Source organism: Leptonychotes weddellii, chromosome 11 (assembly GCF_054177405.1).
Source record: "Leptonychotes weddellii isolate Sample4059 chromosome 11, ASM5417740v2, whole genome shotgun sequence".
Classification (NCBI taxonomy): Eukaryota; Metazoa; Chordata; class Mammalia; order Carnivora; family Phocidae; genus Leptonychotes; species Leptonychotes weddellii.
This window is the reverse complement of record NC_138379.1, coordinates 11,077,916-11,105,421: the sequence shown is the minus strand read 5'-3', so window position 1 is coordinate 11,105,421 and position 27,506 is coordinate 11,077,916. Positions and strand designations below refer to the sequence as shown.

Here is a 27,506-nt window from a genome sequence, read left to right as displayed (position 1 = left end):
AAGAGCTAAGTGGGCAGCAACCCTTCAGAAGAGTCCCCCCACCCAACACCCACCACTACCACCCAGATCCCTAGGGCACCATGGGCAAAGGCCAGCTTGTTCTCAGGCTCCGCCCGACCCCGAACACCAATTCCAGCTCCTAGATCGCAGGGAATGTGGGATCACTCCCTGAGCTCCACTCCTGCTCAGTTCCCAAAGTTCCCGTCATCTGGTATCTGATTCATATGTGGCCGGACTCATGGTGAGGGCCTCAGAAGCAAGGAATAGGAGAGAGATGGTGTTGAGACATTCCTACTGGTAATGGGATTGGGACAAGGTTCTCCGAGAAGGGACAGCTCAGCTTTCTAACATCCAGGAAAAGGGTTGAAAAAGGCTTGATTCCTTTATAAGCACATTGACCCATTGCCTTCAGCCCGAAAGGCTGCACATTTATTCTAGTGACTCTTCCAGAGCTCATTCAACTCTTTAGAAAATGCCTTCAGATCCACCTTGGACCAAAATTGATCAGCTTCCTTGATTGCCCGGAGTATTCCCCAACGCAAGCCTCCAAGTGACTTTCAGCTGTTTCCAAAAATCCAAATCCAGGCAAAAGACCAACAATACCTGCCCCTCCAAGGCCACTTCCGAGAACCCCAGGCACAGCCCCAAGAAATGGCGGCACCACAAGAATGTTACTATCCCAGTTGGGGTATTTGTCACACACCTGCCTTTATGGTCAAAGCTTGAATGGGTTGCCCTCTATCCTGGGCTCCCAACAAAGGCCCTGAACCAATCCCCAGGCGGCGGGTGAGTGTGGGACACCCCCACCCACACCCCAGATCTGGCTCTGCCTTCCCTGGGAGCGGGCCCATCTCTTCTCCCTCCCAGCAGAGCCCAGGCACCAGGACAGCCCAGGCTCCATTTGTCCCACTAATGAGTCAAGTGTTTGGCTTGGGCTCCTGCCAGTCCTACTCCTACAAGGAAAAGAGAATGGGAGAGAACAGGACAAAGCTCACGTCAGCTCCGTTCTGCTGGGCCCCGGGAGGGTTGGCACAGGGCTTGCCCGGCACCGACCCACCAGGGGTGCAGCCACGAGGTGACTTGGGGCCCCCCACCTTTCTTTCCCCTCTACTTCAGGGGGCTTCTCAAAATGCAGATTCCTGGGCACAACTACAGGAGCGGAAGCCTGGAGGTGGGCCCAGGAATGTGCATTTCAGTAAGCACCCTGGGAGACTGTGATGACTGGTGAAGGTTAAGAACCACTAGCCTAGGAGGTCCGTGATGGGAATTCCAGGCTGCCGTGGTATGCACAGTTTTCTAGGGAGTCCACAGCTTTGGTCAAATTTTCAAATTAGGTCAACAGGTCCCATACCCCCTACAATAAAATAACATAACATAACGTAACAACGTAACAAGCTAAGAAGCTCTGGCAAAGGGGATGATTTCCAAATTCAGGTGTAGCTCTGACCTCAGTGACTCAGCTCAGGCTCCACAAGGCGAGGCCCACAGGGGCCTCTCTTCTCAACAAGCCTCCGAGAAAGCGGTTGGCAGGTCTGGGGAACCGGCCGAGGAGGATGCAAGGGCCCGGTGGACATTCCAGAATGCATGGGCTAAAAGGGCCCTTAGGGTTCACAGAAGCCAAACTCCCTGGCAAGAAGGGCTGACTCTTCACCAACGCCCAGTGCTCTCTGGCCACACAGCTAAACTATACTTCCCAATACAGTAGCCCCTGCAGTTGGCGGGGACCGGGAGTTGAATTCTGGCCAATGGAAGAGTCTCCCGTTCTGTGGTCCCTGTGGGAAGGGTCTCCCACTAGTCCTCGGGGGACTCCAAGGCCCCTGCAGATAGCCAAACCACCACAGCGAATAAGCTGGGTTCTAAATGACTGCGAGGCGCAGAGTGTCCCCACCACCAACCCACCCTGGACTGTGCCATGAATGGAAAATGACCCGTTGTGTGTTTAGTTACTGAGATTCGGGGGTTGTCCGAATCAGAACACAGCCTACTATCACCAAAACGCCCTCCTCAGGGACACTGAGCCCACGGGTGCAGGGAAGGTGAGTGTTCAGGGTCACAGTGAGCTGCTGGCGGGCCAGGATGGCCCAGCGATGGCCTTGCACGGGGGTTGGGGCACCTCAACCACACACCACAACCTGGGCAGCACCAATTCCCAAAAAACTTTATTGTTGCAAGTGGCAAAATGTTCTTGGTCTCTGTGGGGCACCTGGCAGGATGGAGGGAGGCCTGGGCTGGGGCTGGGGCAGGGCTCCGCCCATTACAAAAATCAAAGGCTTTTATAAAAATGCTATAAACTGGTATCAAAAGAAAACCCAAGGGAGGCTGGAGGAGGAAGCAGAGAGGGAGGTGTAAAGAGAGCGAGGGAGGAGGGACCAAAACCTTCAACCACTAATGCCTGAATCTGGTCAGGAGGGAAGGGGGGGGGATACAAAGTGCATAAATGTGCCTCCCCAGACGCTCCTCACGTGGAGGGGGACAGAGGCTGCAGCCTGGGACCTGGTGGGGCTCCAGCCATCTCCCCGCCGGGGACCCCACAGGAATGGGCACTGCCTGAGACTGCCCGATGGGAAGGACCTGCAAGGGGGAGGGGAGGGAAGAGGTCAGGAGGGGACACCATGGGGGACACCGTGGCGGCCAGAGGAGCCCCTTCAGCTTCGGTTTCCACTCCCTGTGCCCAGCCCGGCTCCCCCAGCTGAGCCTAGTAGTGAGGAGCCCTTGAGCCTGGTAAGTGCCTCCAGGGGTCCCAGACCAGAAAGGCTGGCTGACCCCACTTGGGCCAGCCACAGGGCGGGGGGTCGCATGGGGACCGTCCTTGAGCCCAGGGAGGAAGGCAGGACGGAAGCCCTCCTCCTCGTCCATCCCAGGCAACACCTTGTTCTGTGGGCAAAACCTAAGGGAGCCAAGGGGCCCACCAGGTCCTAGAGCTGGGCTCCACTGGTCTTCCTCAGAGAGAAACGGGGAGAGAACGGCCCAAAAGAAGGTACAGGGCCTCCTGAACCCTCCAGGGCAGGCCCTGCTCACCCATGAGCCCCAGACAGAGCCCAGCCCGGGAACCCACTCTCACCTCGAGGACTTCTCAGACCTTCTTCTTCTTCAGCTTCAGGGCTTGTAGCCAGTTGGGCGATGATCCTTCTGACCTAGAATGGCACAGGGAAAAGGTCATAAGGCAAACCTTAGGAAAGGTGAACAAAGTGAGGAAGTGGTAGGGAGGGAAACCCACCCTCCAACCGGAGGAGGGAGGCTGAGGCTTCACCGCGGCGCCAGGAACTGGAGCGCCAACTTCACAGAGTTAATTCGGGCCAACCCAGTGAGGCCAATTGAGGTCACCTACCCTGAGGATTTCTCTGGCTTGGGAGGTAATGCAAGGGGCTTCCCCAGCCCCGGGACCTTGCAGGATTTGGAACGCTGCACAGCGGACTCCTTCTGGCTCAGCTTGCTCTCCGCAGGCTCCCCCTCCTCAGCTGAGCGGTTCCGGGGGCGCAGCTTGGCCTAGGAGATGAGCCCAAGTGCAGGGACACATCAGATGAATAAGCGGGAGGATTCCCAGAGGGCAAGTCCTTCTCCCAAGGGTATGCTGTCCCCAGAATCAGGTACAGACCCCTCTGCAGTCCTTTTGCCCAGATGGATGGGAAGTCGCTTAAAGATAACCCTCCAAGAGCTGAGCCATGCCCTGCACAGAGTAGGTGCTCAAGAAGATCCTGCTACACTGAATTCAGACTAACTGGGCTGGACAAAGCCAGTGGTGACTTCCCAGCCCTGTGTCTTTGTTCATTCTGTTCCCTCTGCCTGGAACAACTCCCCGTCATCATCCCACCCTCCAGAGCCAACTCCTACATATGCCTCAAAGCCAAGATCAAATACTTATGTGAGACCTTCCTCAATATACCCTCCCATCCCGTACCATATGACCATTAGGAAATAATCCCCCCACACACTCTGAACAGGCCTAGCCCTTATCTGTACCTCCCCAGTGACACCTAAACACCTCCCCCCCTTCACCAGAGCTAATCAGAGACATGGCTTGTGTCCCCAACCCACCCCCATGAAGTACTGGGACATGAACGCCTTGTTCTCCCTTCCATCCTACTTAGCACACAGCATGGGCCAGCAGGGCCCTCAATGGAGAGCAAAATGACAGGAGAGATGGGAAGAAGGGCCCAGGGGATGGAGGGAGGGAGGGAGAGATGGACGGACAGAAGAAACGCTGGACGCAAGGTGGCTAGAGGCTGGATGTGTGGTTGAAGGATCAGACGGTACCTTCAGGGCTGATGGACTCAGGCCAGGAAAGAGGTTGACTTTCAGCCCCTTGGTGCCTAAGGACATCCGTGTCCGGCGGTTCTGAGGCTCCTCCACCACCTCGTCGTCTGAAGACGGCACCCGAGAAGCTCGTGGCTCTGCAAGGGCCCAGAGCGGGGGCTCAGCACAGACAGCAAGTGCAGACCAGCCCTCTCCTGCACAGGCCCCAGGCAGCGACACAGACGGCACCCAACAATACAGGGGCCCTACCCGTAGAGTCCTGGAACAGGCGTGCGTCCGAGTCCGCTGCCTCTGATAGGCCCAGGGTGCCCCCAGGCCGAATGGCCGGGGCCCGGTGCCCTCGCTTGCGCCCCAGGTTGGCACGGTTCCGATAAATGGCACTGTCAAGGATCTCGGTGTCCTGCTCGGGACAACAGCAACACCACTGCCATTGCTGTCCCGTGGCCCTGCCCCATCCCCCAGGAGCCCTCAATCGCTCCAGCAGCCTAGAGCACCCTGTTCATAGGACTCACCCACTGCCCACTTCCTGCCCCCCGCCCCGGCCTGACACAGCTCAAGGAGGCCCGAGGGCCGAGGCTCCGGCTGCATCACCCACATGCCCCCCAACATCCCAACCACTGCCCTGGGCTCACCCTGCACTGACCTCAATGAAGGAGAAGTCCTGACTGGGAGAGCGGGGAGGAGGGCCTTGGGAGGGTCGCCGAGGGGGCCGTGTCAGGCCCTCCTCGCCCTGCCCAACCCCTGAAGGGCTCCAGGTGCCGTCCACCTCTTCTGTCTGGCTGGCTTCACCATCTGGCTGTGGCCTCCAGGAAGGCAGAGGGTCCCTGCTAGGCTCCAGGGGCTCCCCCTGGTCAGTACCCACTGTGGCTCCTTCTTCCTCCAACAGGCCCCTGAGGCCCGAGGCTGCGGATCCCCCATGGACCGCTGCCCTGGAGTTGTTGGTGGCCAGCATCCCCTCCAGCAGGCCCTGGGAGCCAGAGGGCGGCGGGCGGGCCGGGCACCTGCCAGGACTGCAAAGGAGACAGACCAGAGGACAGGGTCACCCATGAAGCCCCATCTCCCTCCCCCAAAGCCCACTCCACAATATCTGTGCCCCTCACTTCCCCCACCCTTTCCCTCTCCCGCCTTTCCAGGCTTTCCCAGACTCCTTCCGGAAGGATGTGATCAAGGCCTTGTATAGCACAGCTCAGAGGGGACAAGGTGGGCAGCCTGGCAGGTTCAAATCCCAGGTCCACCACTTACTGAGGCTTTGGATGAGTCCCTCCACTACCAAAGCCTTAGGGTCCTCTAACTCCAGGGTCGCTGGGGAATGAAATGGGAACCAAAGTGCAAAGCCCAGTGCCTGGCCCCCAGCGTGTACCCCATCACTGACAGCAACGGGCCCCTCCTAGGGGCACCTGCGTGGGATGAGCCAGGCACTGACCCATCAGGCTGTACAACCTCTTCAGCCCTCAGCCCCCACATCATCCCTCCCCGTGCCCCAGTCTCACGGAACAGCTAGGGACTCCCAGAACATGCTGGGCCTGGGCCCCTGGGTGGCTCAGTTGGTTAAGCGACTGCCTTTGGCTCAGGTCATGATCCTGGAGACCCAGGATCGAGTCCCACATCGGGCTCCCTGCTCAGCAGGGAGTCTGCTTCTCCCTCTGACCCTCCGCCCTCTCGTGCTCTCTCACTCTCTCTCTCTCTCAAAAAATAAATAAAATCTTTAAAAAAAAAGAACATGCAGGGCCTTCGCAGACTGCAGTGTGTGTGGACGAGCTATTCCCTCGCCTGGGAGGCTCCCCCCCTGGCCCTCTGCTCACTCTCCCTGCAGTTCAGTTCCTCTTCTGAAGCTGCCCTGCTCCCCTCCCTCAGCCTCCACCCCCCTCCGCAGCCCTGCACGCCCTGGGCTCCCACCTGGACCAGCCCCTGCCTCAGAGCCCGTCTGGGAGCAACTCAAGGGCAAAGATGGGTCCCTTTTGCCTCTGTGCCCCCAGCCCCTGGGCCCAGGGCCTGGCCAGGAGGGGCAGGACTAAGCAAATGTTTGCCCATTGACTGAGAGGCTGGGTCACCTTGCACCTCAATACAACCTCCGCATCTCCTGCCTGCCACTCCCTCAAAACACGACACAAACACATCCGCTCGCTAACTCACACACCTTGCACCTCGAGCCCGCGCACTGGCCACCTCCCCCTGAAATAGGGACACGCCCTGCACACACTCACCACACACCTCCCTCAAGGCACATCTAGGACCCTGCCTCCATACGCACAGCCGAGCCACAGCCCAACACACACACACACACACACACACACGCGCGCGCACACACACACAGGGCAGGGCCGTGCTGGAAGCCAAGCCTCAGAGAGTTGCCAAAGGGACTAGAAGGGGAGGGGAGTAGGGCAGGTGAGTCAGTAGCAGGCTGGAAGGAGGGAGGGCAAGAGAGAACATGTGTCAGTCTGTCCTTCCACAAGCTGCTGACAGATGGAAATTAAAGCGGTCTGGGGAGGGAGGGAGGAGGTGGCAGCAGAAGTGCAGCAGCCCTGGATGGGGGCCAAAGCCAGCTCACCCTGCAGCTTAAAATCAGGGAGGCCGGGAGAGAGGGGGCAGGGGTGGCACCCCCATCCAGCCTGAGGCCCTGCCCAAAGCCTCTCCCTGGGGTGGGGCAGACACAAGGCTGAGGGCAGGCCCGAGGAGTTTAAGGGGATGTGAAACAGCGGATGGGTGGATGGAAAGATCCACATCCAGAGCAAGACCTGGCTCCAAGCCACGTGGGCAGAGGGCAGCAGATGAGCTCTGTGGGCTCCGGGGGCGGCCACGAGGAGGGGACGGTGGGAAGAGCACCAGGGAATGCGGTGTGCATCATCCCTGCTGGCTTGGCTCCACCCCAGCTGGGGAGAAGCTTGCCTGCCTCTGAGCACCCAGATCACCTATCACCTGAGCTCCTCCCTGGCAGGGAATCAGGAGAGAAGCATGGTCGGGAACCTACGCTGGGTGCCGCCACTGGCAGAGATGGGCTCCATCCCCTACTACACTTGCGGTACTTGTCCACTCTGAGTCTCAGCTTCTTCATCTGCAAAATGGGGACCATAAAAGACTGATACTTTGCTGGGTCTGTTGGCAACACACTGGAAACATGTGCCCAGCACACCGTTAGCACCGTGCGCTAAACTTTGATAAATTTTTAGGATGATCGGGGCATCTGGGTGGCTCAGTCAGTTGAGCATCCGACTCTTGATTTCAGCTCAGGCCAGGATCTCGGGGGTCCTGGGATCAAGCCCCAAGTCCGAGCCCCACGTCCGTTTCCATGCTCAGTGGGGAGTCTGCTTGAGGATTTTCTCTCTCCCTCTGCCCCTCCCCCACTCATGCCTGCACATTCTTTCTCTAAATAAATCTTTTTTTAAAAAATTGGGGGCGCCTGGGTTGCTCAGTCATTGGGTGCCTGCCTTCGGCTCAGGTCATGATCCCAGGGTCCTGGGATCGAGCCCCGCATCGGGCTCCCAGCTCAGCGCGAAGCCTGCTTCTCTCTCTCCCACTCCCCCTGCTTGTGTTCCCTCACTGTGTCTTCCTCTGTCAAATAATAAAATCTTTAAAAAGACTGTTTCAGTATAATCACCATCCCTAACATAGGTTCCTGGCCTGAGAACCTGTCCCATCTTGCACCATCTATACCCTTGACCCCATCTGGACTTTGCGTCTCCTGAGGGTCAGAACTCAATCCAACCCCACCCCACCCCCCACAACCATTCCAGGCACAGAACTGGGGAAGGGTATGAAGCAGATGTGCACAATATCAGCTTCCCAGTACTCAAGGCTCCAAGACCCAAAATGAGGGAGGCTCAGGCCTCCAGCTGGAATGATGTGCCTAAACGGGCAGCAGATGGCCTGGACCCAAGAGAGACAGGAAACGTGCCCAGAGAGATGATGACAAGGCTGGGGCCCGAGGGAACATGAAGGAGCCCATAATCACCAGCTGTGGACCTTGTGCGAGTCACACTGCTTCCCTGGGCCTCAGTTTCCCCACCCATGAAATGAGGGAGCTGGCCTCAATGATCTCTGAGGAGATTTCATGAAGACCCCAAAATGACTGAGAGGTGTCCACACCACTGGGCCCGGGGGAGGGGCAGGAGATGACCAGGAGGCCACAGAGAGGAGAGGGCAGTTCATGAGCTCTCGGGGGACCCAAGAGAGCCACTCCCACCAGGAAAAGGTGGCCCTAGACACAAAGAAGGAGCGTGAGCTCTCCCTGTGACCCACCCACCCCCATGCTGGCCTTGTCACAACTGTGCTGGACAGCACTCCAGCCAATGACCACCTGCCATCAGGGGTCATTGTCCCACACAGAGGCAATGACAAAAATGTCCCCGCAGGCCTCACTTTATGGACAGCTCAGATCCATCCAAATTGGCAAAACAGATACAAGTAGCAAGCATTTTTTTTCAGTCATCACCACGTGCCAGGCAGGTTTCTATCACTCTGTCTGTGTCCGCACCTCTTAACCCTGTGAGTAGGGGGAGTAAGTGCAAGAAACAGGAGGCCCTGAGAAAGAGAAGGAACTTGCCCAAAGTCACAGAGGTCGTGGCTGAATCAGGACCCAAGCCTGGCAGATGGACCCAAACCCAGACTACTCTGGGCTATCCTCAAGGACTTCCCAGGGGAACCTCCAAAACTTCCCGCAAAGAGCAATTTTCCAGGGTGTAGAATTTCCCTAAGTCAGATGCCCAGAACACCAGCTCCTTGGATATTAGTCAAATAAGTCTAGGAAACCTTGCACTAGAGAAAGGTAAACAGGTTTCCTTATCCCTGTGCTTTCACCTGCTAGCACGTGCTCATGCACAAACACTCGAGGTCTCCTTCTGTGGCCAAAGAGTACACAGTCTTCCCCAAACTTAGAACACAGACAGAAAACCAGAGCGTCTTAAAGGCAGGCTAGAGACCGAAGCTCAGCCGGCTGAGTGCTGAGTCCTCCTTCTCCGCGCCTACCTTCCTCTTCCCCAACCCAGTCCTGCAGCCTCCTGGTGGCCCCCACCCCGGTCCTAAACAAAGGGAAAGATACTCCCACTTTCCCCTTCTCAAGAGCCACCCAAGCAGAGGGGAAAGGTGGAGGGCGTCAGTCCTGCTCCCTAGTAGTCTGAGACTCTCAAGCACTGTGACCACACCTGACAGCATTTACGATGTCGAAGCCAGAAAGCGGTTCTGCTGACTGTGTGACCATAAGCAGGTCACACCCCTTGTCTACATGCAAACTGGAGATGGTAAAAATCCCTTTCCACGGCACAGAGCAGCTGTGAAGGTCAACGAGGTAAGGTAGGCAGCAGAGCACTGAGCCCTGCAGAGCAGGGTCCTGGGCACTAGGAATGGGAAAGTTTCCTGAGGCTAACGTTACAGATGTCCCGGAACTCATCCAAGACCCCAGGAGCCTCTGGATTCCACGTCCTGTGAACCCACCCCTGCCCTGCAGCCTTCGGCACCTCCCCACACTCTGCCCACCTTCCTCTCTCTCTCTCCTCCTCCTTGGTTCCAGTGCCTCTCCCAACCCATTGGCTGACATCCCCACCATTCCCTCTAGACCATTCCCCGTCCCTCCCGCCCCCCTGCCACTACCCTCAGCCCCTTCCACTCACAACACAGCCCCCACCCAACGCCTCCCTTTCCCTTCTTCCCCAACTGCCCAGTGAGAAGCTTCAGCTTCTTCAGAAAGGTATAACCTTCTACCCAGTCAAGAGAATGAAACCAAATCTCAATGAACGGGAAATGTTAACAAAACAGAACCAACCTCTTTTCAGCCCCCTTTCCAGCTGTGAGATCACCTCAGCTGGTTCAGAACATAAAAATCCCTGGGACAGGCTGTGGTTGGCTCGTAAAACCACTAGTCTGTTCCTCTGGAAAGCTCCCTTTCAGTCACTCTGTGTGTGGAGGTCAAGATCAGGGGGTCAAGAGCCAGGTCCCTATGACCTTCAGGTTTTTAAACTGTTGCTCTTCTGGGCCTAAAGACAGGGCAGGCAAGAAGCACTAAGTTCCCAATCTCTGCAAGAAACAACCAGCACCACTGTCTTCTCCACTCCTAACCTGGAGTGTCCCAGGCCAAGTGGACACAGAGTCCAGTCCTCCTGCTGACACCCGTGAAAGCATCCGTGTTCCCTGGCCCGGGAAGCCCCACGGCTTTGGGCCAAGAGACCTGGGGGTCCCAAAGATGGGACACACGCCATTCCAGCACAGTCATGATACAGTCACCAAGGAGCCTAAAGCATGGGCAGCAAACACCTCAAACATCACCATCATCGAAACAAGAGTCCACCGTATGTGTATCACACGCCAATAAAAAAAAAAAAAGTAAAATTAGTAATTCACAGTCCAAACCATCTCAATTTTCCAACCCTGCAAGTCCTTGGGGGAAAGTGGTTTCTTCCCTCCTGAAAAGGGCTGCAATGTTTCAGAGAGCTGCCAAACCTTCCCTCCCACACAGGGATGGGGCTCCCTTACCTGGTTCCAAAGCCGGGGGCTTCTCCTGTCTCCATCCCAGGGTCTTCAGGGCAGGTCTCCAGGGAAGGTGTGGAGTGGTCTTCACTGTGGGTCTCTGGCCCACCTGCCCCGCCAGGCCCCAGCTCTCTGGCCTCCAGGCCCGGGGACAAGGTGCTGTGGTCCCTGAGCCCTAGCTCCAGGCACTGGCTGACCTCTCCCACCCCATGCTCCCTGGCTTCACTCGGGGCCCCCGAGAGCTCCATGTCCCGGAGTCCCAAGTCCTGGGTCCAGTCCATCTGGCCCACTCCACATCCCCGTGGGTCCCGAGAACCTCCAGACTCTAGGTCACATGGCACTTCCAAATTCCTTAGGCCCAGACTGCTGCCCCAGTCCACCTGGCCCGCCCCAAGCTCTCTGGGGCTACAACCTGCCCCCGCCATGTTCCTCAACCCGAGGTCTGGTGTCCAGTCTGCCTGTCCCACCCCACGCTCCCTTGATTTAAGGAACTCTCCAGCCTCCACACCCGACCAGTCAGTCTGTCCCACGCCACTCTCTCTAGCCTGGCTGGGGCTCCCTACCTCCCCGACACCAGCCAGATCTCTGCTCCTCCCCCCGATGTTGGAGGTCCAGTCCTTCTTCTCCCCGACCCCAGTCCCCCTGGGCTTCTCGGACCCTCCAGCCTCCAAACGGCCGGCCAGGTCCACATCTCTCAGGCCCAGCTTGTCTGACCAGCTCATGTGTCCCATAGCTTCCTCCCTGGTGCCCCTCGAGCCCCCTGAAGCCACACAGCTGGACACCTCCAAGTTCCTCAGGCCCAGCTGGTCAGTCCAGTCCACAGGCCCGGCCGGGGTCTTCTCTGGAGGCACGAAGGGGCCACCCGCCATCTGGCCAGAAGGGCTCAGAACAGCACTGCCCGCCCGGTCGTCACCGATGATGCCGAACTGATGGCCTCTCTCGGAGGCTTCCGCGCAGAAGTCGCCACTCCAGTCTCGCTGCCCCGGGCTGAAGGTGGCCTCCGGCTGGGGGACGACACCGCGGCCGAAGTCGCCCGCCCAGCCTCGCCGGCCCACCTCCCTGTCTTCCTGGCCGGCATGGCCCGGGCTCTGGGCCCCTGCCTCCTGGCCGGCACCACCGCCATGCGAGCTGCTCTGGTCTCTCTGTCCCGGTGCCCCGTCCTGGCCCTGGGGGGTGCTGGGGCCGAACAGGCCCCCCGATTCTCTCTCCTCAGGCTGGCTGGCCTCCCTGCTGGTCTCGCCTGGGCCGTCTCCGCCACTCGGGACCTTCTTCTCAAACTCCTCGTCCTGCTGCTGGGCTTCCTCAGGGCTGAAGCCGGCACGCAGGGCTCTCATCCCGAAGCCTCGGTCCTCAGGGCCCCCGGCTGTGGAACTGCTGCTGCTGCTGTAGTCCCTCATCCAGGCGCTCTTCCCAAAATCCTGATCCGGCGGCTCTGCACCCCGGCTGCTGAAGGTGCTGAGCGAAGACACGCTCTTGCCAAACTCCGGGTCCTGCCCATCTGCATCCTGGCTGCTGTACCTGCCACGGTGGTCCTTCTTCCCCAATTTTTGGCGCTGCTCGTCTATGTCCTGGCTGGCATAAGCACCCAGAGAGTCTCTCTTCCCAAATTCCCAGTCCTGAAGGCTTACATCCCGACTGCTGTAAGTACCCAGCGAGTCTCTCTTTCCAAATTCCTGGTCTTGGAGTTCCGCATCCCGGCTGGAGTAAGTGCCCTGGGAATCCCTCTTTCTGAACTCCCAGTCCGGAACATCTGCCTCCTGGCTCTGCTGAGCACCAAGCTGGGCTGGCTTTCCAATCATCCAATCCTGGGCGGCAAGGCCCCCTGGGGCAGACACTCCACTCCCATCCCGGCTGGCGAGCTGGATGTCCTCCTGGCCAATGCCACACCTGCTGGCCCACTCCCTGGCACTCCCTTCCCCTGCTGCTTGCCCACACTTGCTGGTCCAGTCTCCCTCTCCAAGGCCTGGGTCCCCTCCAGGGCTTGCACTCCCAAGGCCATAGTTCTGAGAAGTGTCCTGGGACCAGCTGGAAGGACTGAAACTGCTGGGTGGTGGGTCTGCTGCAATCCCAAATTCACTCTGCAGGTCTTTCTGGGCCCAGCCAAGGAGTCCCTAGGAATCAGAAAATAAAGACACAAAAAAACAATGCTTAGAGTCCATCAGAGTGGGAGTCCAGAATGAGACTCAGCACTGCCTAGTGTCTGAGAGCCCCACTTTGGCAACAGAAAGCCTGGGTTTAGATCCCAGCTGTGTGACCTTGAGCAAATCACTTAACCACTCTGGGCCTCAGGGTCCTCACCCTTAAATGGGAAGAATTCCTACTGCATGGGGTGGTTTGGGAGAATGAAACAAGATCGTTTAAACCAAACCTCAGCATAGTGCCTGGCATGCAAGGGGCACTTGTTATGGACAATCAATGATCCCATGGTCATGTTTACAGCCCTTGGGCAACACTTGGCTAACTGCCAAAATGAAAGGCAGCCTGGCAGAGTGGTCTTCACAGGGCTGTGAAAGGGGTCCACTTTCTATTAGGAGTGATCAAGACTCAAAGGCCCTCCACAACCTCCTTTCCAAGGGAATAGTCCAACCCTGCCCCTGGCCCTACTCACCCCTTCCTGAAGTTCCCAGCCCCTTCCTCTCTATGGAAAGCACCCTTCTGCCTAGCCCTTTGCAGGAAGACCTCATAGCCCTCGCCTCATCCCTGGAGAAGACAGGAGGGACAACCTCTGCCATGGAAAAAGAGCCAGCCCAGGGCTCCCTGCAGCCCCCCTACCCCCCCCCACCCCGACTCACTCCTTCAGGCGGGGGAGCCCTGGGCTCGGGGCTGCGGAGCCGGCCAGCCTCATCCCTCAGCGCCGCATTGGCTAACAGCCTCTCCAAGACAGACATTCTGGGTTCCCGGTCCCCAAGCCCGGCCATGGCCCCTGCCCCCAGCCCGCCCTGGGCTCCTGGGTGCGGCTGGGTGCAGGGACAGGGCTGGGCCGCTCCCCTCGCCCGGACCTGTCCAACGACTCTGGCTCGCGCTCGCCCTGGCCCCGCTCCCTCCACAGCAGCTGCAGCTCTGGTAGCCCCGCCCAGAAGCTAGTTGAGTCACCCAGAGCCCGGGACAGACACACCTACCGGGAGCCAGCCTGGTCTTAACTCCTTCCTGCTCCTCCTCCTCCTCCGCCTCCACCTCTACACCCCCTACCCCTAGAGGCCAACTGGCTCCGCCTTCCTTCCAGCCCCACCCCTACCAGCCCAGGCTGGCCTTGAAAAAGACATTTCAAAAGCCACCTGGATCCCAGCCCTTAAATTCAGAGCAGCCTAGTAGGAGAAAGTGCACTGGCCAGGGAACTGGCACTCTGACCGTGGCCCAGCTGCTGACTTGCTGGGTAACCCTGCACAAGGTTCCGCCTCCTCTGGGCCTCAGCTTCCTGTCTACAAGGCAAGTCTTGAGCTCAAGGGTAAGGGCGTTCATGGGGCGCCTGGGTGGCTCAGTCGTTAAACGTCTGCCTTCGGCTCAGGTCATGATCCCAGGGTCCTGGGATGCTCCCTGCTCTGCAAGAAGCCTGCTTCTCCCTCTCCCACTCCCCCTGCTTGTGTTCCCTCTCTCGCTGTGTCTGTCAAATAAACAAATAAATAAATAATCTTTAAAAAAAAAAAAAAAGGGTAAGAGCGTTCATAAAGCCAGCACTTCCTAAACACTCACGATGAACTACGTGCTATTCTTAGTGCTTTACGGCCTCTTTAGTCTCCGCCATGTGAGGGAGAGTTTATCGTCAGCCCCATTTTACAGACGCAGAAACCGAGGCACAGAACAGTAACTCATTCAAGCTCACATCTGGGCAAGGAGCAGAGAAGCCAGGCAGTCTGGTTCCAGAGCCCGCATGCTAAATGGCTGCGCTATGTTGCCTTCCACAACCCCGTCTGTAAAGCTGGACTAACGCTCAGTATGCCTTCCACAATCCCGTCTGTAAAGCTGGACTAACACTCAGTATAGGTCAAGCACTGAGCATCTGGACATCTCGGTCTACCCGCAGTCCGACCCTAAGAGGCAAATGGCTCTTATCGTGAAAGGTCTCAGAAGCTAAAAGTTAGCCAGACGGCTCGGCTGGCAGGAGCTGGAGCTGGATATGAGCTCACACGGGTCCCGTACCCTCAGCTCCATCAGCTCTGCCACACCGTATAGCTGCGAGGGACACAGCTCTAGGTGCCTGGCCCGGGGCCGTAACCCAAGCTCTCGACACATGAAATCCACACTGAGAAGGCCCACCCAAGCCCCGGCTTCCATCCGGGGGCCCACTACCCTCCCTGTGCCCCGGTCCTCACCTCGGAGCAGGCACCTGGGGTCTGCGTGTCTTTGAGCTCAGATCCAGCTCCCCGCCTAGCACTGCCCGCACTAGGTGGTGGTGAGGCCAGGAGCTCATCCAGCCAGCGGGAGCTGCCGTCAGGGCCTGCAGGCTCGGGCGACACACTACAGGGCTCTCGACCTTCTGTCCTGGATTGGGTGGCCTCAGCGTGGGCCTGGGTCATGGCCTCCTCCTCAGCAGGCAAAGCCTGCTGGGGGTCTGGGGTATCAGCAAAGAGGACACAGGGCTGGTCGGGGGGTGCTGACTGCTGCTGCCCTAGGACCGGCTCCAGGACGGGCAGAGTGGCCTCCCTGGTGGCCAGAGGGAGCAGGGACTCCTGTCCAGCCAGGGGCTCCCGCTCCTCACACCTCTCCTCTGCCTGCAGCAAGGCCACTCCAGGTGGGCCCCCTGGTGTTGAGAAGGGCTTGAGGGGAATTGGGGACTGGGGCTGACTCTCCCCATCCCCCTTCTGGGTTGGGGAGATGCCCGGGTCATCCGCCTGCACCCAGGACCCAGGCCTTCCTGGCCCCTCTGGAGCTGACTGGGCCCCTCGCCCCTGCTCAGACACTCCTTCCTCTCTACTGGATGCAGCCCAGTCACTAGCCTCGGCGGCCTCAGCGGCCTCAGTGGCTTCAGTGATGGGGGAGGGAGGTGGGGAGTCCAGCCGCCACACCCCCAGACCCGAAGGCCGAGTAGGGAAGGTCCATTCAAAGGACTGTGACAAGCTCCAGTTGGACTCTGTCCCACTCCCAAAGGGACGATCCAGGGCAGACTGGCTCCCCTGGGTTTGGGGCAGGGCAGCCAGAGAGCCCCCCAGCTCCTCCTGGTCCCGGCTAGGTGGCCGGAGCACACCTTCAGAAAATCGGCGCTGAGCCAGGCTGATGGGACGGTCTATGTCACCCTTGGCCACCATATCCCCAGATGGAAACGTCCGAGGAAGGTCCAGCAACTCACCCCCCTCCATCAGGGGCTGGGCAGAGGTAGCTAGGGGCTGCTCCAGGCTGCGGTGCCCCGAGACCTTCTCAAGGGCTGGGCTGCCAGGTGTGGGGGCCTCTGGGGCTTCCACAACAGGGAGCCCTGAGCTTGGGGGGCAGCAGGAGCTCTGACCCTCATCGGGCAGGGCTACAGTTGGAGATGCTGGGGTCATAGGGAGGCAGGGAGAAGGCCCAGAAACTGTAGGACTCTGGGTTTCTGGAAGCTGAGAATGGCGGGGAGAGCTCTCATCAGGTGAGTGAAGTCGGGGAGACCCCTCATCAAGTGAGTGAAGTTGGGAAGACCCCTCATCAGGTGAGTGAAGTCGGGGAGACCCATGGGCTAGGCCTGAGACTTCAGTGGGGAGGCCTGGGCTGGCGGAGCCTCCATTCTCTGAGGCGGGGCCTGGACTCGAGGGGTCCCAGCACTTGGCGATCTGCAAGAGAAAGGTCAAGAGCCATTACACACCGCCCAGCTGGGGAGAAGGGCCCTGCCAACCCCACATAGACCCCAGATCAGCTGCTTCCTCACACTCTCACTCCACAGACAAGAGAAGGAGACAGGAGCTCAGAAGGTGGGCCTCTCAGGACAGCTAGGAGAGGTGCCAAAAGTGATTTACGGTATCTCATGCTTCTTAGGGTTCGCACAGACCCCACCCCAGGCCCTCTCCCGAGGATTCTGCGTATCCACAGGTCCCAGCACTATCCACTCCCCGAGGAAGCAGGCAGGCCTTGACTCGGGATTCAGGCAAAAGGCACCAAGGGACATGAAAGCACAGGGCTTGGAGTGACGGGCACTGCCCCTCCTAAGCCATACGCCCTCCCCATGACCATGGTGGTCGTTGGGATCTCAGAGTCTCAGCTGTCCCCTCAGTAAGCTAGGGCTACAACATCCATCTCAGAGAATTAGGTCAAAATTAAATAAGATCTGTGCACATGGCCTCTTGGGATAGGACTTACAGAAACAACGGATGCTACGGGACAGGGGCCCAGAGGGGGAAGAGGAAGGGGCAGAGGGGGCACCAAGCACCCGGCTTCCTGGCATTCCACCACTCCACTTGGCCTGTCCCTAGACAATGAAGGAAGCCTTGCTCCCTTTGACCTTTGCCCTCCCCACGGGTCACACTTCCCCTGCCACCCTCTCCAATGGGGTGCTTTCTCCCACCTCATCCCCTGCTCGGTCTGGGCAGGGGGAAATCCTGCTTGCTTCTCGAGGCCCCTTCCACTCCCTCCATCCTCCCTCCACTCTACAAAACTCCACAGTTTTCGGGGCATCTGAGCGGCTCAGTAGGTTGAGTGCCTGACTCTTGATATCGACTCAGGTCATGATCTCAGGGTCCTGGGACTGAGCCTCACATGGGGCTCGGGGCTCTGCGCTCAGCGGGGAGTTTGCTTGGGGTTCTCGCTCCCTCTTCTTCTGCCCTGCCCTGCCATGCTCTCTCTCTCCTCTCTCTAAATAAATCTTAAAGGAAAAAAAGAAAAACACCTCCAGTGACCCCTCCTGCTAGTGCCCCCTACAGAGCCCTCACTCCAGGATCACAGCACCCCTCCCCCCACTAGCCACCTGGCATAATCCCTAGTGATTTCAATGGCCACACAGGCGACACTTCTTGCATCCTGGCTCTCTGTTCCTTGACCTCTTCTCGACTCTGTGACCCACCTGTCCCAGGTCTCCACCTCCCTGCAGCCACACCTGGGGCTGGACGTGGCTGGAGAAAAGCAAGCAAACAGAATGCATGGTCTCACGACAGCCTGACCTGCACTCGGACCTCCAGGACCTCAGATGGGCCTCGAGTGCCCAGCGGTCCCCCTACACTTCCCCTCCCCTGCCCACACTCCCAGGCAACGCTTTTGCCGTCCCCCGTCAGCTGCCAGCCCTCATACCCCGCCGCCTGCACGTGAACCCAAGCACCGTGCTCCTCCCTTCTATGCCTGTGAGCGTCCTCGCTCAGAGCTCTCCCTCCTGCATCGTGGACCTTTCCTTCTCTACCGGCTCATTTCCATCAGCACACAAACTGCTCTCATTTCTTCTGTCTTCAAAAACAAACACATTCTCTTAACCTCACCTCTCTCTGAGGCTACCACCCAGTTTCTTGAACACCTTGCCTACATTCACTATCTATCGGGAGAGTTCCTCTCGCCCCATTCTCTCCCAAACCCACTCCCAACAGCCTTTTCCCTTCACCATGCCAGCTAATTCTCTTGTCAAGGTCATCAGTGACCTCCCTGTAGCTAAATCCCATTCCCAGGGCTCACCTGCCTTGACCTGGCAGCAGCATCTGACCGTGGATATGCCCTCGTCCAGCCCCGAAGCTGGCTGCTGGCTCCATGTGGCCTCTAGGACTCCACCATCCCTGATCCCCTCAGGGTGTCCCCTGCTAAGCCTGGGGCCGGGGCCTTCTGCCCTCCACTACCTCCCCTGTGCCTCTGGTGACCTTAACCCTCCTGGGGACCTCAGCCATCTTAACCGCTGCCTCTATGCCTACAACTCGCCAGCTGCACCCCCATTTCCATTTGGGTATCTAAGAGGGATCGCAAATGCAACAAATCCAGAAGCAAACTCATTTCCCCTGATCCTGCTTCGGCCTTCCCAGTCCCCATCTCAGTGAATGGTAACCTCACCCCTCCGCTGCATAGGCCAAACGCCCTGCCGTCATCCGTGCCTCTGCACTGGCCCCCCCTCTCCTAGCAGTGTACCTGCAAACCCTGCCCACTTCACGCCTCCCAACCGCACACAGAGTCGGCTGCCAGGGTCCAACCACCATCATCTCCTACCTGGATGATGCCCCAACTGGTCCGTGCTACCGCTCTTAGCTCCCTGCCACCAAGACGACCCTTTACAACTAAGCCAGCAACACGTCACCGCCCTCCCCCACACCCCTCAACGGCTTCTTCCTCTCAGGGAGCCCAAGTCCTTCTGGCGTCCTGTGAGGCTCCAAGCACACTGACCCACCACCTGTCACACCTCCCCAGCACGCGACACCCCCCTCGCTGCAATCCAGGCATCCTGGCTTCCTAGCCAGCAAGGTACCAAGTCCCTTGTACTTGCAGTTCCCTCTGCCCAACACGCTGCTCCCCAAACACCCATGCAGCTCACTCCCTTACCTTCACAGCAAGGCCTCCCCGATTACCCTCAGCCCAGAGCTCTCTGCCTCTCCAGGTCTCCCACACTTGTCTGACTCGCTACCGTCTGCAGGTTCACAGGGCGGCCTGTGCTCATGTCTGCCTCCCCACACTAGAAGGTGAGCTCCCTGAGAGCAGGACAGTGTGAGCTTTGTTCTTTGCTGTGTCCCCGGCACCCAGCTCGTGGTAGGTGCTCAGTAAACATTTGTTGGATGGACAAGGAAATGTGGTCAGGTCTCCACTGTCGGGGAGATGGGACAGCCTTCGGCTAGCAAGGGTTCTGTGAGCAAGAAGGAATATCAGTTACTTAGGAAAGCAAGCTGGGGGGCGCCTGGGTGGCTCAGTCAGTTAAGCGTCTGCCTTCGGCTCGGGTTGTGATCCCAAAGTCCTGGGATCAAGCCCCACATCTGGCTCCCTGCTCAGCAGAGAGTCTGTTTCTCCCTCTCCCTCTGCCCCTCCCCCACTCCTGTCCGATCTCTTCCTGCCCTGCACTCAAATAAATAAAATCTTTTAAAGAAAAGAAAAAAAAGAAAGAAAAGCAGGCTGAGCCTGGCCACCCTCTGAGCATGCTATGTGGAACAGTGGGAATGAAACAGGAAACCCTCCTCTTCTAAAGCCCAAGAAGGCAGCTTGGCCAGGGAGAACAATGGAACCAGGCTTCAGCCCCTGCATACCTAACCTCTGTGAGCTGTGGCATTCACACGCCTCACATGGGACCAGGAGCATCCACTAGCCAGAGTTACCACAACGACTAAGTTAGTCACTGTTCCTGGGACATGCCCAGGTAGGTACCTGATCAGTGCTAGTTGTTACAGACACTGTAATTACTCTTCATAATGACCTGTCTCATGGCCTGAACCACACTTAACCGCCTCAGTGGTCGAGAACGCTGGCCTGGGAGTCAAGAAATCTGAGTCCTGGGGCCAGACCTGGGGCAAGCCACCTCCTCCACAGGCCTCAGTGTCCCCATCTGAACTACAAGGAGGTAACACAGATGATCTCAGGTGACCCTTCCAGCTCTAAAATACTAGGATTCTGATTCATAATAGGAGGCTAACTCACATCAGCAGGTGGGTCCGAGCCGGCTGGCAGAGCCAGGTCCCCATTGAAGGCCAGGTCCAAAGGGGCGGTGTTCCTGTGAAAGAACAAGACAGGAAATGGAGGCAAAGAATGGAGCAGCCCCTCACTGATGGACAAAGGGAGAGTGGATCGAGAGTCTGCGTAAGGAACTTCACTAGCACCCAAAGTTAACCCCCCTCCGCCCCAGGCCATCTATTCCTGAACCCCCCCTGGAATCACTGAGGACAGAGATGCTGTACAGTTTCCATAGAGAAAGTGCCCAGGGAGAAGGTTCCCATTCCCTTCCTGCATATCAAGGGTTAAATGCCCCCCTCCCCACAACCCGCTCCTTCAGGAGAAGCACCCTGAAGGAGAAGCACCCTGCGTGCCCAGACCTCTCAGTGGTTCCCCAAAAGATAAGTCTTCCTTCCCCTAGCCCCTAAGGGGTTAATGTTCTCCTCCAGCCAGGGAGAGTGCAGCTGGTCCCAGCTGCCCTGCCAATACTTCTTGAAGGATTGCAGGGGGAGGATGAGGGGAAAGAGTGATTTTCCAAAGTTGAAGTTGTTCTCTTAAGCTCTGCTTAGAGCAAGGAAGGGGAGGAAGCCAGAGAGCAGACAGGGGCAGGGTGTGACCTCCCAGAGGCTGGGAACAAAGACGGGTGAATTGGGGACCCTACCCTCCAGGCAGGTTCAGGTGTGAGAACGGCAAGGCTGGAGGGCAGGGTGGGGGGGCGGCCTTCAGGTTGGGGCTCAGCCCACACCACAGCAGCCCTGCAGAGCAACAGGAGGGGGAGGGGAGCCTCTCCCTCCAACGCCCAGTGCCCACCACCCCAAGGGGCACCTCCCGGCCAGCCTTCCATCTACAAAGGCACCAACTCCAGGGAAGTGAAGCCTACGCAACAGTCTCCAACCTGGCCGTAAGCCCCGTGCACTGACGCAAGCTGCCCGGACATCAAGGTGTGCCCATGTCTTACCTGTTCTATCAGACTCCTCCTCATGGGCACCCTACTCATCCTGTCCCCTGCTCCCCTCCACACACACACCAGCAGCTGGACACTGTTCCACCCACAGTGTGAGCTACACTTAAGAGAACGTGCTTTGGCCTCAAAGAGACCTGAATTCAAATCCCAGTTCTGTCTCTTACGTGCTGAGGAGCCACAAAAAGTCACTTACGAGACTCAGTTTCCAGATCTCGAGAACAGGTCTAATATTCTCTTCACTAAATAGCATGGCTACCAATTAAATGAGGCAAAATTCAACTCTCAGTATAAAAAAACCTAAAAATAAACTTCCCTGCGGTACATTTGAACTCCACTGTGAACATCCATCCACTCTGTAAACAGCATTACAATTATAAAAAGAACATCGTTACGATGACGCTGTCTACAGGGAAAATGTTTTGTGACTTAGACAAGAGTCTGCCTGCACTCACAGCACACTAAACTAAACTAACCTAAACGTGAAGGTCACAGTCCCAGATAAGGCCACCCATGTGTCCTCCAAGTTGCCTCCCACCCCTCACCTCTCCTTAGGGGTCTTGCTGTGCTCTTCCTGGCACTCGCTGGGAGACTTTGCTGGCCCCTCCTGGGACCATCCCCTGGAGAGGGTCCCACCGTCCTCATCCCTGGGACCTGTGGCCACACCATAGGTCCTGGGGCCATATCTCGAGCTGCCATCATGGTTAAAGGTGAGGCGGGAGCCCCAGAGGCGATCAGGGCTGGCAGGGACCTCCTTCCGAGGCTGCTCCATCTTGGCCAGGATCTCTTCCACCGTGGTGGCTGCAAAGCGCTCTGAGGCTGGACGGAAGGGGGCAGGGGCCTTCCGCACACCTCCTGGGGCAGCACATCGGGCTGGGGGTGTCAAAGGGGGTATCTCTTCTTTCCCAGCCTCCTCTTTCCCAGTCTCTCGAGGGGCTTCTCCTCCAATAGAGGCCTCGGTCGTAGGCCTTGGTGCAAAGGGAAGGGGACGCTTGCTGCCACCATAGGGCTGGGGGCCTGCCAGCATGTTCATCTTCCGGGCAGAAGGCAGCTCAGCCAGGGGACCCCGAGGGGGCCGAGGCCCAACAGGCACCAGCAGACTTGGCTTGGCAGGCAGGGCTGGCTTTGCAGGCAGGGCCCGGGGTTTGGGCTTGACGGGAGGTTTGGCCCGAGGGTCACCTACCAAAAGGAAAGGATTGGTTGGGGAACTGTCAGAAGAACCAGAAAACAGAACTTCATCGCCCACCCTAAAAACTCAGAATGTTCACATCCTTCTAGGTCCAAGTCAAATGTCACCGCTTCCAGGAAGCCTTCCTTGATTTTCCATACACGTCTCAGAAGCATCTTCTCCCAACTCCAAATTTCAAAAATGTTAATCAACTCCCTCACAAGCTAAAGCCACTTAAGGGCCCAGCTGGCACCTTATTTCTCCTTGTACCCCATTTTGCACCCTAGCACACGTTCTTCTCAAATGAACAAACAAATGAATGAACAAGAGCCAATAAACAGATGCCGGCCTGCCCACATCAAGCAGCCAGGCCACCATGTCCCCAATCCAGTCCTTTCCTCCAACATGACACTCTACTATGCCACCACCCACAGTAAACGTAGCTCAGCTTCCCCACTCTGTCTCCCCACTGCCCCCCCACCCCCCCACCGAGTGCACACCCAAGCCACCTGGGTTATCTGGTGTGTGATCAGGAATGCAAACTTACTATTGACCTAAGCCAAACAGAAGTAAATCTGCTACAGGAAAAAAAACAAGATCAGAAACCTACCTTCTACATAAGGCATTCCAATGCCAAATAAAAGACTTGGAATTACTCATGGCCATGGCCCTTCCCATAGAATCCTGTATCACCCACTCATTGGGCTCAGCCCAAGAAAGGAGTCTAGACAGAGCCAGAAGGCCTGGATTCAAACCCTCCCCTAGGTGCATGCCGTTTCTCCCCTAGACCTCAGTGTCCTCCCCTGCAAAACACGCAGTTTAATCCGCTTGCCCTCGAGGGTCAGTCTGCTCTCATCTGCCGGGGATCTAGGGTCTCAAACGCTTCTGAAAGGTCTCAACAGGAGCGGACAGCCTTTAGAACTCACCCTGCATATCCCCATTATGCCTCCTGCCCTCACTGCCCCACCCCCTCCCAGGCAGAGCTGGGGTTCAGCTGCTGCCCCTCCCCCCTCCTCCCAGCCACCCTGCTCCACCCTGCACCCATAGGTACCTGGCTCGGAGCCAGCAGATACCAGCTCTTCCTCCATCTCCCGGGGCGGTGGGGAAGCCATGGGTGTGCCTTCCCTGAGAGCCGACACTTTCATCACATGCGGCAGAACCTGCAGGAGAATTGGGGGGCAGAGGGGCTGTGAGCTGGGTGGCTGGAGACCCAGGAAAAGAGAGAGAGAGAGACTGAGAAGGCAAAGGGGCTGGGCACTAGCAGTAGACCTAGCTGAGAGAAGTCTCCTACAACTAGCAGAGACAGAGTGTGGGACAGGAAGCAGGAACTTCAGAGGAGCTTGGAAGAGGTCAAGGGACGTCCCCAGCGGCTGTATCCTCCACTCTTCCCAGACTAGTCTCTAAACTCCAGGCTCCTAACCCCAAAGTCCTGGAGCTTCAGGGACCCGCCCGCTGCTCCCTCTGGCAAGCTCTCCAAAACACCCCACTTACTGTTCCCAAGGCACCCCTTGGGGCCGGCAGCCCTGCCCGAGATACCTACTCAGGGGCAGAGCAAGAGGGCCATGAAGTCTGAGGTCTCTCCGTGAATCACCTCATGGGAGACGGGAAAAACCCGCTCCTCCCCAACCTGGGGCTCCGCCCCAGCGCCTGCCCCCCCCTTCCCGCTCACCCTCCTTCCCCCACTCCTGCAGCTGGGAGTGGTTCCCTCTCCCCCCCTTCCCCCTCCTCCTTCCACATCCCTGCCCCACTCCCGCCTCCCTGAGCTGTCTCATCCAAACACGGAAAAATAAGGAATAAAAAGTAAACATCTGGAATACATTTTTTTTCTTTAATTTCTCAATTGCTTTGGCTTCAGCTTGGAATTTGATGAGGTAAAGCCAGGGCCTAGTCCTGTTGCCATAGCAATGGCCTCCCACTGGATTTCCAGAGCCTCGCCAAGAGGAAGGAGGAGCCCGCCCAGGCCTGGGCTGGGAGAATGGGACAGGACTTGAGAACATCCGGGGGGTGGGGTGGCTTGGGGGAAAAACTCCCTGGGGTTCCCCCTTCTAGGCAGTCAGGGTGGGATAGCCACAGCCTATGAAATGGGGATACTGGGCATCACTTGCCCCCAGGGTTGGCCTGAGGGATTTTGAGGGGGACAGAAGAAATTTTAAACCAAGCAACACAGCCCTATGGCAGGGACCAAATGGTGCCCCTCCTCTAAACCTGTATGTAGCAGGAGTTTTGGGGTCTGATATACCAGGATTCAAATGCTGAGTGGCTCTACCACTTTCCAGCTGTGTGACCTTAGGCACATTGCTTACTTCTCTAAGCCTATTTTCCTATGTGAAAAACGGTGTACCTGAAGCTGGTGGGAGACCTATGTGAGATGGTGCATGCAAACTTAGCACAACGCCCAACCCGTAAAAAGTAGCCAGTAAATGTCGGCCAGTATTCGTATGATTCCATTCAGTGTCACCAATGAGCTAAGACCTTGCTAACTAACTACCTCCTCCTCTCCACAGGCTGCTGGCATTCCAGACCATTCCTTCACTCGTGCGGGCCCCAGTCTTGTCACCTGCTCCTCAGATACTCCACCACCTCCTCAGTTCCCATTCTGGCTCCATCCCACCCACAAGACCCCCACCCCCCAGGCTCCAGAGCCCTGCCCCTCTCATTCGAAAGGCAGGAGGAGGTTTCCCAACACCTTGTATGCACACAGCCCTGACGACAACCCAACCCTCTCCCACCTGCAAGGGGCACTGTCTTCCTCAGCACCCACTCCAGCTGGCCTGGGGAGACAGCGCCAAATCCTGAGAAGGGACCCCTGGGGCCCAGCCTTTGGAAAACCCACACACCCCTCACATTTGACCCTGCCCCAGCTTGCTTCTAAAATGAGAGAAAACACCAAGAGGATAAAGAGAAACCCAGGACCGTCAATCCCTTGGTCGGCCAACTACAAGGGAGGACTGCATGCTGTGGGTGGGTGATAACTGTGCAGAGCCAGTCCGAGAGTGCATGGGGGAGGGGCACACGCCATGAAAAAAAATTAAAAAACACAGGATTACTTCCTTGTCCTTGAACATTTATTTCAAGGGACATGGTGTGGGTGGTTAGAAATGGGGACAAATTGGCCCAGGACCGTAAAACCCTTTCACCTGGGGGCCTGATGGGCACTGCAGTATGAGGGGCTGCAGCAATGAAGTGGGGGGCTCGGCTTCCCCAGTTGAGAGGGGCCACAGAAGCTCGGAGGCACCAGCCGGGAAACCCAGGTGACCAAGGCCGTAGCCAAAAAGCGGTAGAATCGCAGCAGCACGGAGCACCCCTGACCCCCCAACAGTCAGGGAGAGACTAGCTGACCCCCGGGAGCAAAGGCCGCCAGAGGGGCTGGGGAGAGGCCGGGCAGCTGCAGCCCAGGAGGGCAGGGGCCCAAGCGCCATCGGCGCAAGCGGGGTCGCCCCTATGGACCCTGGGATCTCGGGCCGGATCCGGGGCCAGAGAGGTCGGCAGGGACAGCACGTAAACTGCTGGAGGAGGGAGGGCCAACGGGAAGACGGAACAGCCCGGGGCGAGGGACCGTCTGAAGGGGCCCAGTGGGGAGCTCTGGACACAGAGGGGACGCCGGCAGCCGAAGAGGAGGAGGAGAAGAGGGTGGAGGAGGAGGAGGGGGCGGCGGCGACGGCGGCAGAAGCGGAGGACCTGTGCGCTGGCTGTGAAGCAGCCGGCGAACAGACGAGGGACTGGGGACGCGGACCGGGTGGGGGCGGACTGGGGTGGCTGGGGGCGTGCCGAGGGAGCCGGGGGTGGGGGCGAGCGCGGGCCCGGGGAGGGGGAGGCGGGGGTCCCTCCAGCAGCTCCGCCCGCCCCCGGCCCCGCCTCAAGCCCTCGCCCCCTCCCCCCTTTCTTCTAGCTCGGCCAGCACGAGCTCCAGACCGTGCACCCTCCGCCCCCGCGCACACGCGCCAGCTCCCCCGCGACCCCCGCTTCCTCCGCGCCCCCGGGCCCTGCAAACTTTCCTGGTGAGCCCCTCTCCACCTCAACCCGAGGTCCCGGCAGGAAAGCGCCCACTCCTTCCATGCCTCTCCCCCGCCCCCATCCCGGACCCCGCCCCCTCCTTCGCCCTCCTGACCGCCCCCGCGCACTCACGCGCTCCCCCGGGATCCGGCTCCGCTCGGCTCGGGCTCTGCGACCCGACGCCAGTCCCTACCGCTGCCGCCGCCGTCACCGCGGGACCAAGCCAGTGCGAGCCCTGGCGGGGCCCCGCCCCTAACTCCGCCCAGGACCACGCCCCCAGAGCGCCTCATGAATATCCATGAGCCGGTGGAAACCGGGAGTGGGAAGCCCGGGCAGAACACGCCGAGTCGTATGCAAATAGGCGCAGCCCCGGTACTCAATTATTTATAAGTCTTGCAAATAAGGGGCCTGTCCCAGGCTCGGACCCCCGCGAAACTGACGCAACTCGGAGGCTAGGAACGTTCAGGCAAGATGGCCACCGAGACGACTGCCTAGAGAGGCTGCCTGAGGACGGCCCGCTCGGGCCCGGCGGCCGGCACTGATTGCAGCACCATAGAGTCACGGCGAGAAAGAAGGTCACCGTTGGCGGACTGGAGAGGCTTCCTGTGGGAAACACCTGAGAACGCACGCAACGTGGCCGCTCCACGTGTATCAATTCAGACGTGAATCCACCGTGAGGACGACTGGAAGCTCTGGTTCCCTAGCTGGTCCTCACTTATCTGCTCTTATGTCCCCTTCCCAGACGTAAATTCCTCCCAATCCCCCAAAACAAAAGCTTCATCCATACTCCACACCTTTCCTGCAACCCCCCACACCACTCGTCGTCCACATCTCTCCAGGCTCGGGTTTCCGTTGCCCCGCGCCGCGAGGAGGCTGGTCAATCCTGATTCCATTATCTAAACGCGTGGAAGACCCTTGACTCATAGGTGATTAAGGACTGAGCCAGAAGCTGCCTCCCCTCAGCTTGGCTAATGGAGTGGAATTGTGAGAGTGACTTCCTAATCAGATCAGCTCTCATTTCTAGACTCTCAGGTGGCCCATCCCGGCAGAAGACTGTGAAAACCAATGCTTGTCCAACCGGGAACAGAACAGGATGTACCTGGAGGCTTGCTTCCCGGCTGGCCGGCAGGGCCCTGCCCAGTCTCAACAGTATGGTAAACACCACCCCCCAAAAAT

The 27,506-nt window shown here is 58.3% G+C and overlaps 1 protein-coding gene across 6 annotated transcripts; it reads right to left on the bottom strand.

The window, feature by feature from the left end:
* Positions 1-2,141: 2,141 nt before the first annotated feature.
* On the bottom strand, positions 2,142-26,603 carry CNOT12 (CCR4-NOT transcription complex subunit 12). Of its 6 annotated transcripts, none has more exons than XM_081798084.1 (13): positions 26,446-26,546; positions 25,067-25,108; positions 23,389-23,497; positions 21,715-22,348; positions 20,197-20,269; positions 15,021-16,448; positions 10,717-12,821; positions 4,898-5,264; positions 4,504-4,654; positions 4,255-4,391; positions 3,329-3,486; positions 3,062-3,134; positions 2,142-2,571 (listed from the first exon to the last, which is right to left on the bottom strand). In XM_081798084.1, the coding sequence occupies exons 3-12, from the start codon at positions 23,480-23,482 to the stop codon at positions 3,074-3,076; spliced, it is 5,208 nt and encodes a 1,735-aa protein (XP_081654210.1). In that variant the 5' UTR covers positions 23,483-23,497; positions 25,067-25,108; positions 26,446-26,546; the 3' UTR covers positions 2,142-2,571; positions 3,062-3,073. The 6 variants fall into 6 exon arrangements, with proteins under 6 accessions (XP_081654210.1, XP_081654211.1, XP_081654209.1 ...); XM_081798085.1 differs by having other exon boundaries at positions 26,463-26,537; XM_081798083.1 differs by lacking the exon at positions 25,067-25,108 and having other exon boundaries at positions 26,463-26,603.
* Positions 26,604-27,506: the final 903 nt, after the last annotated feature.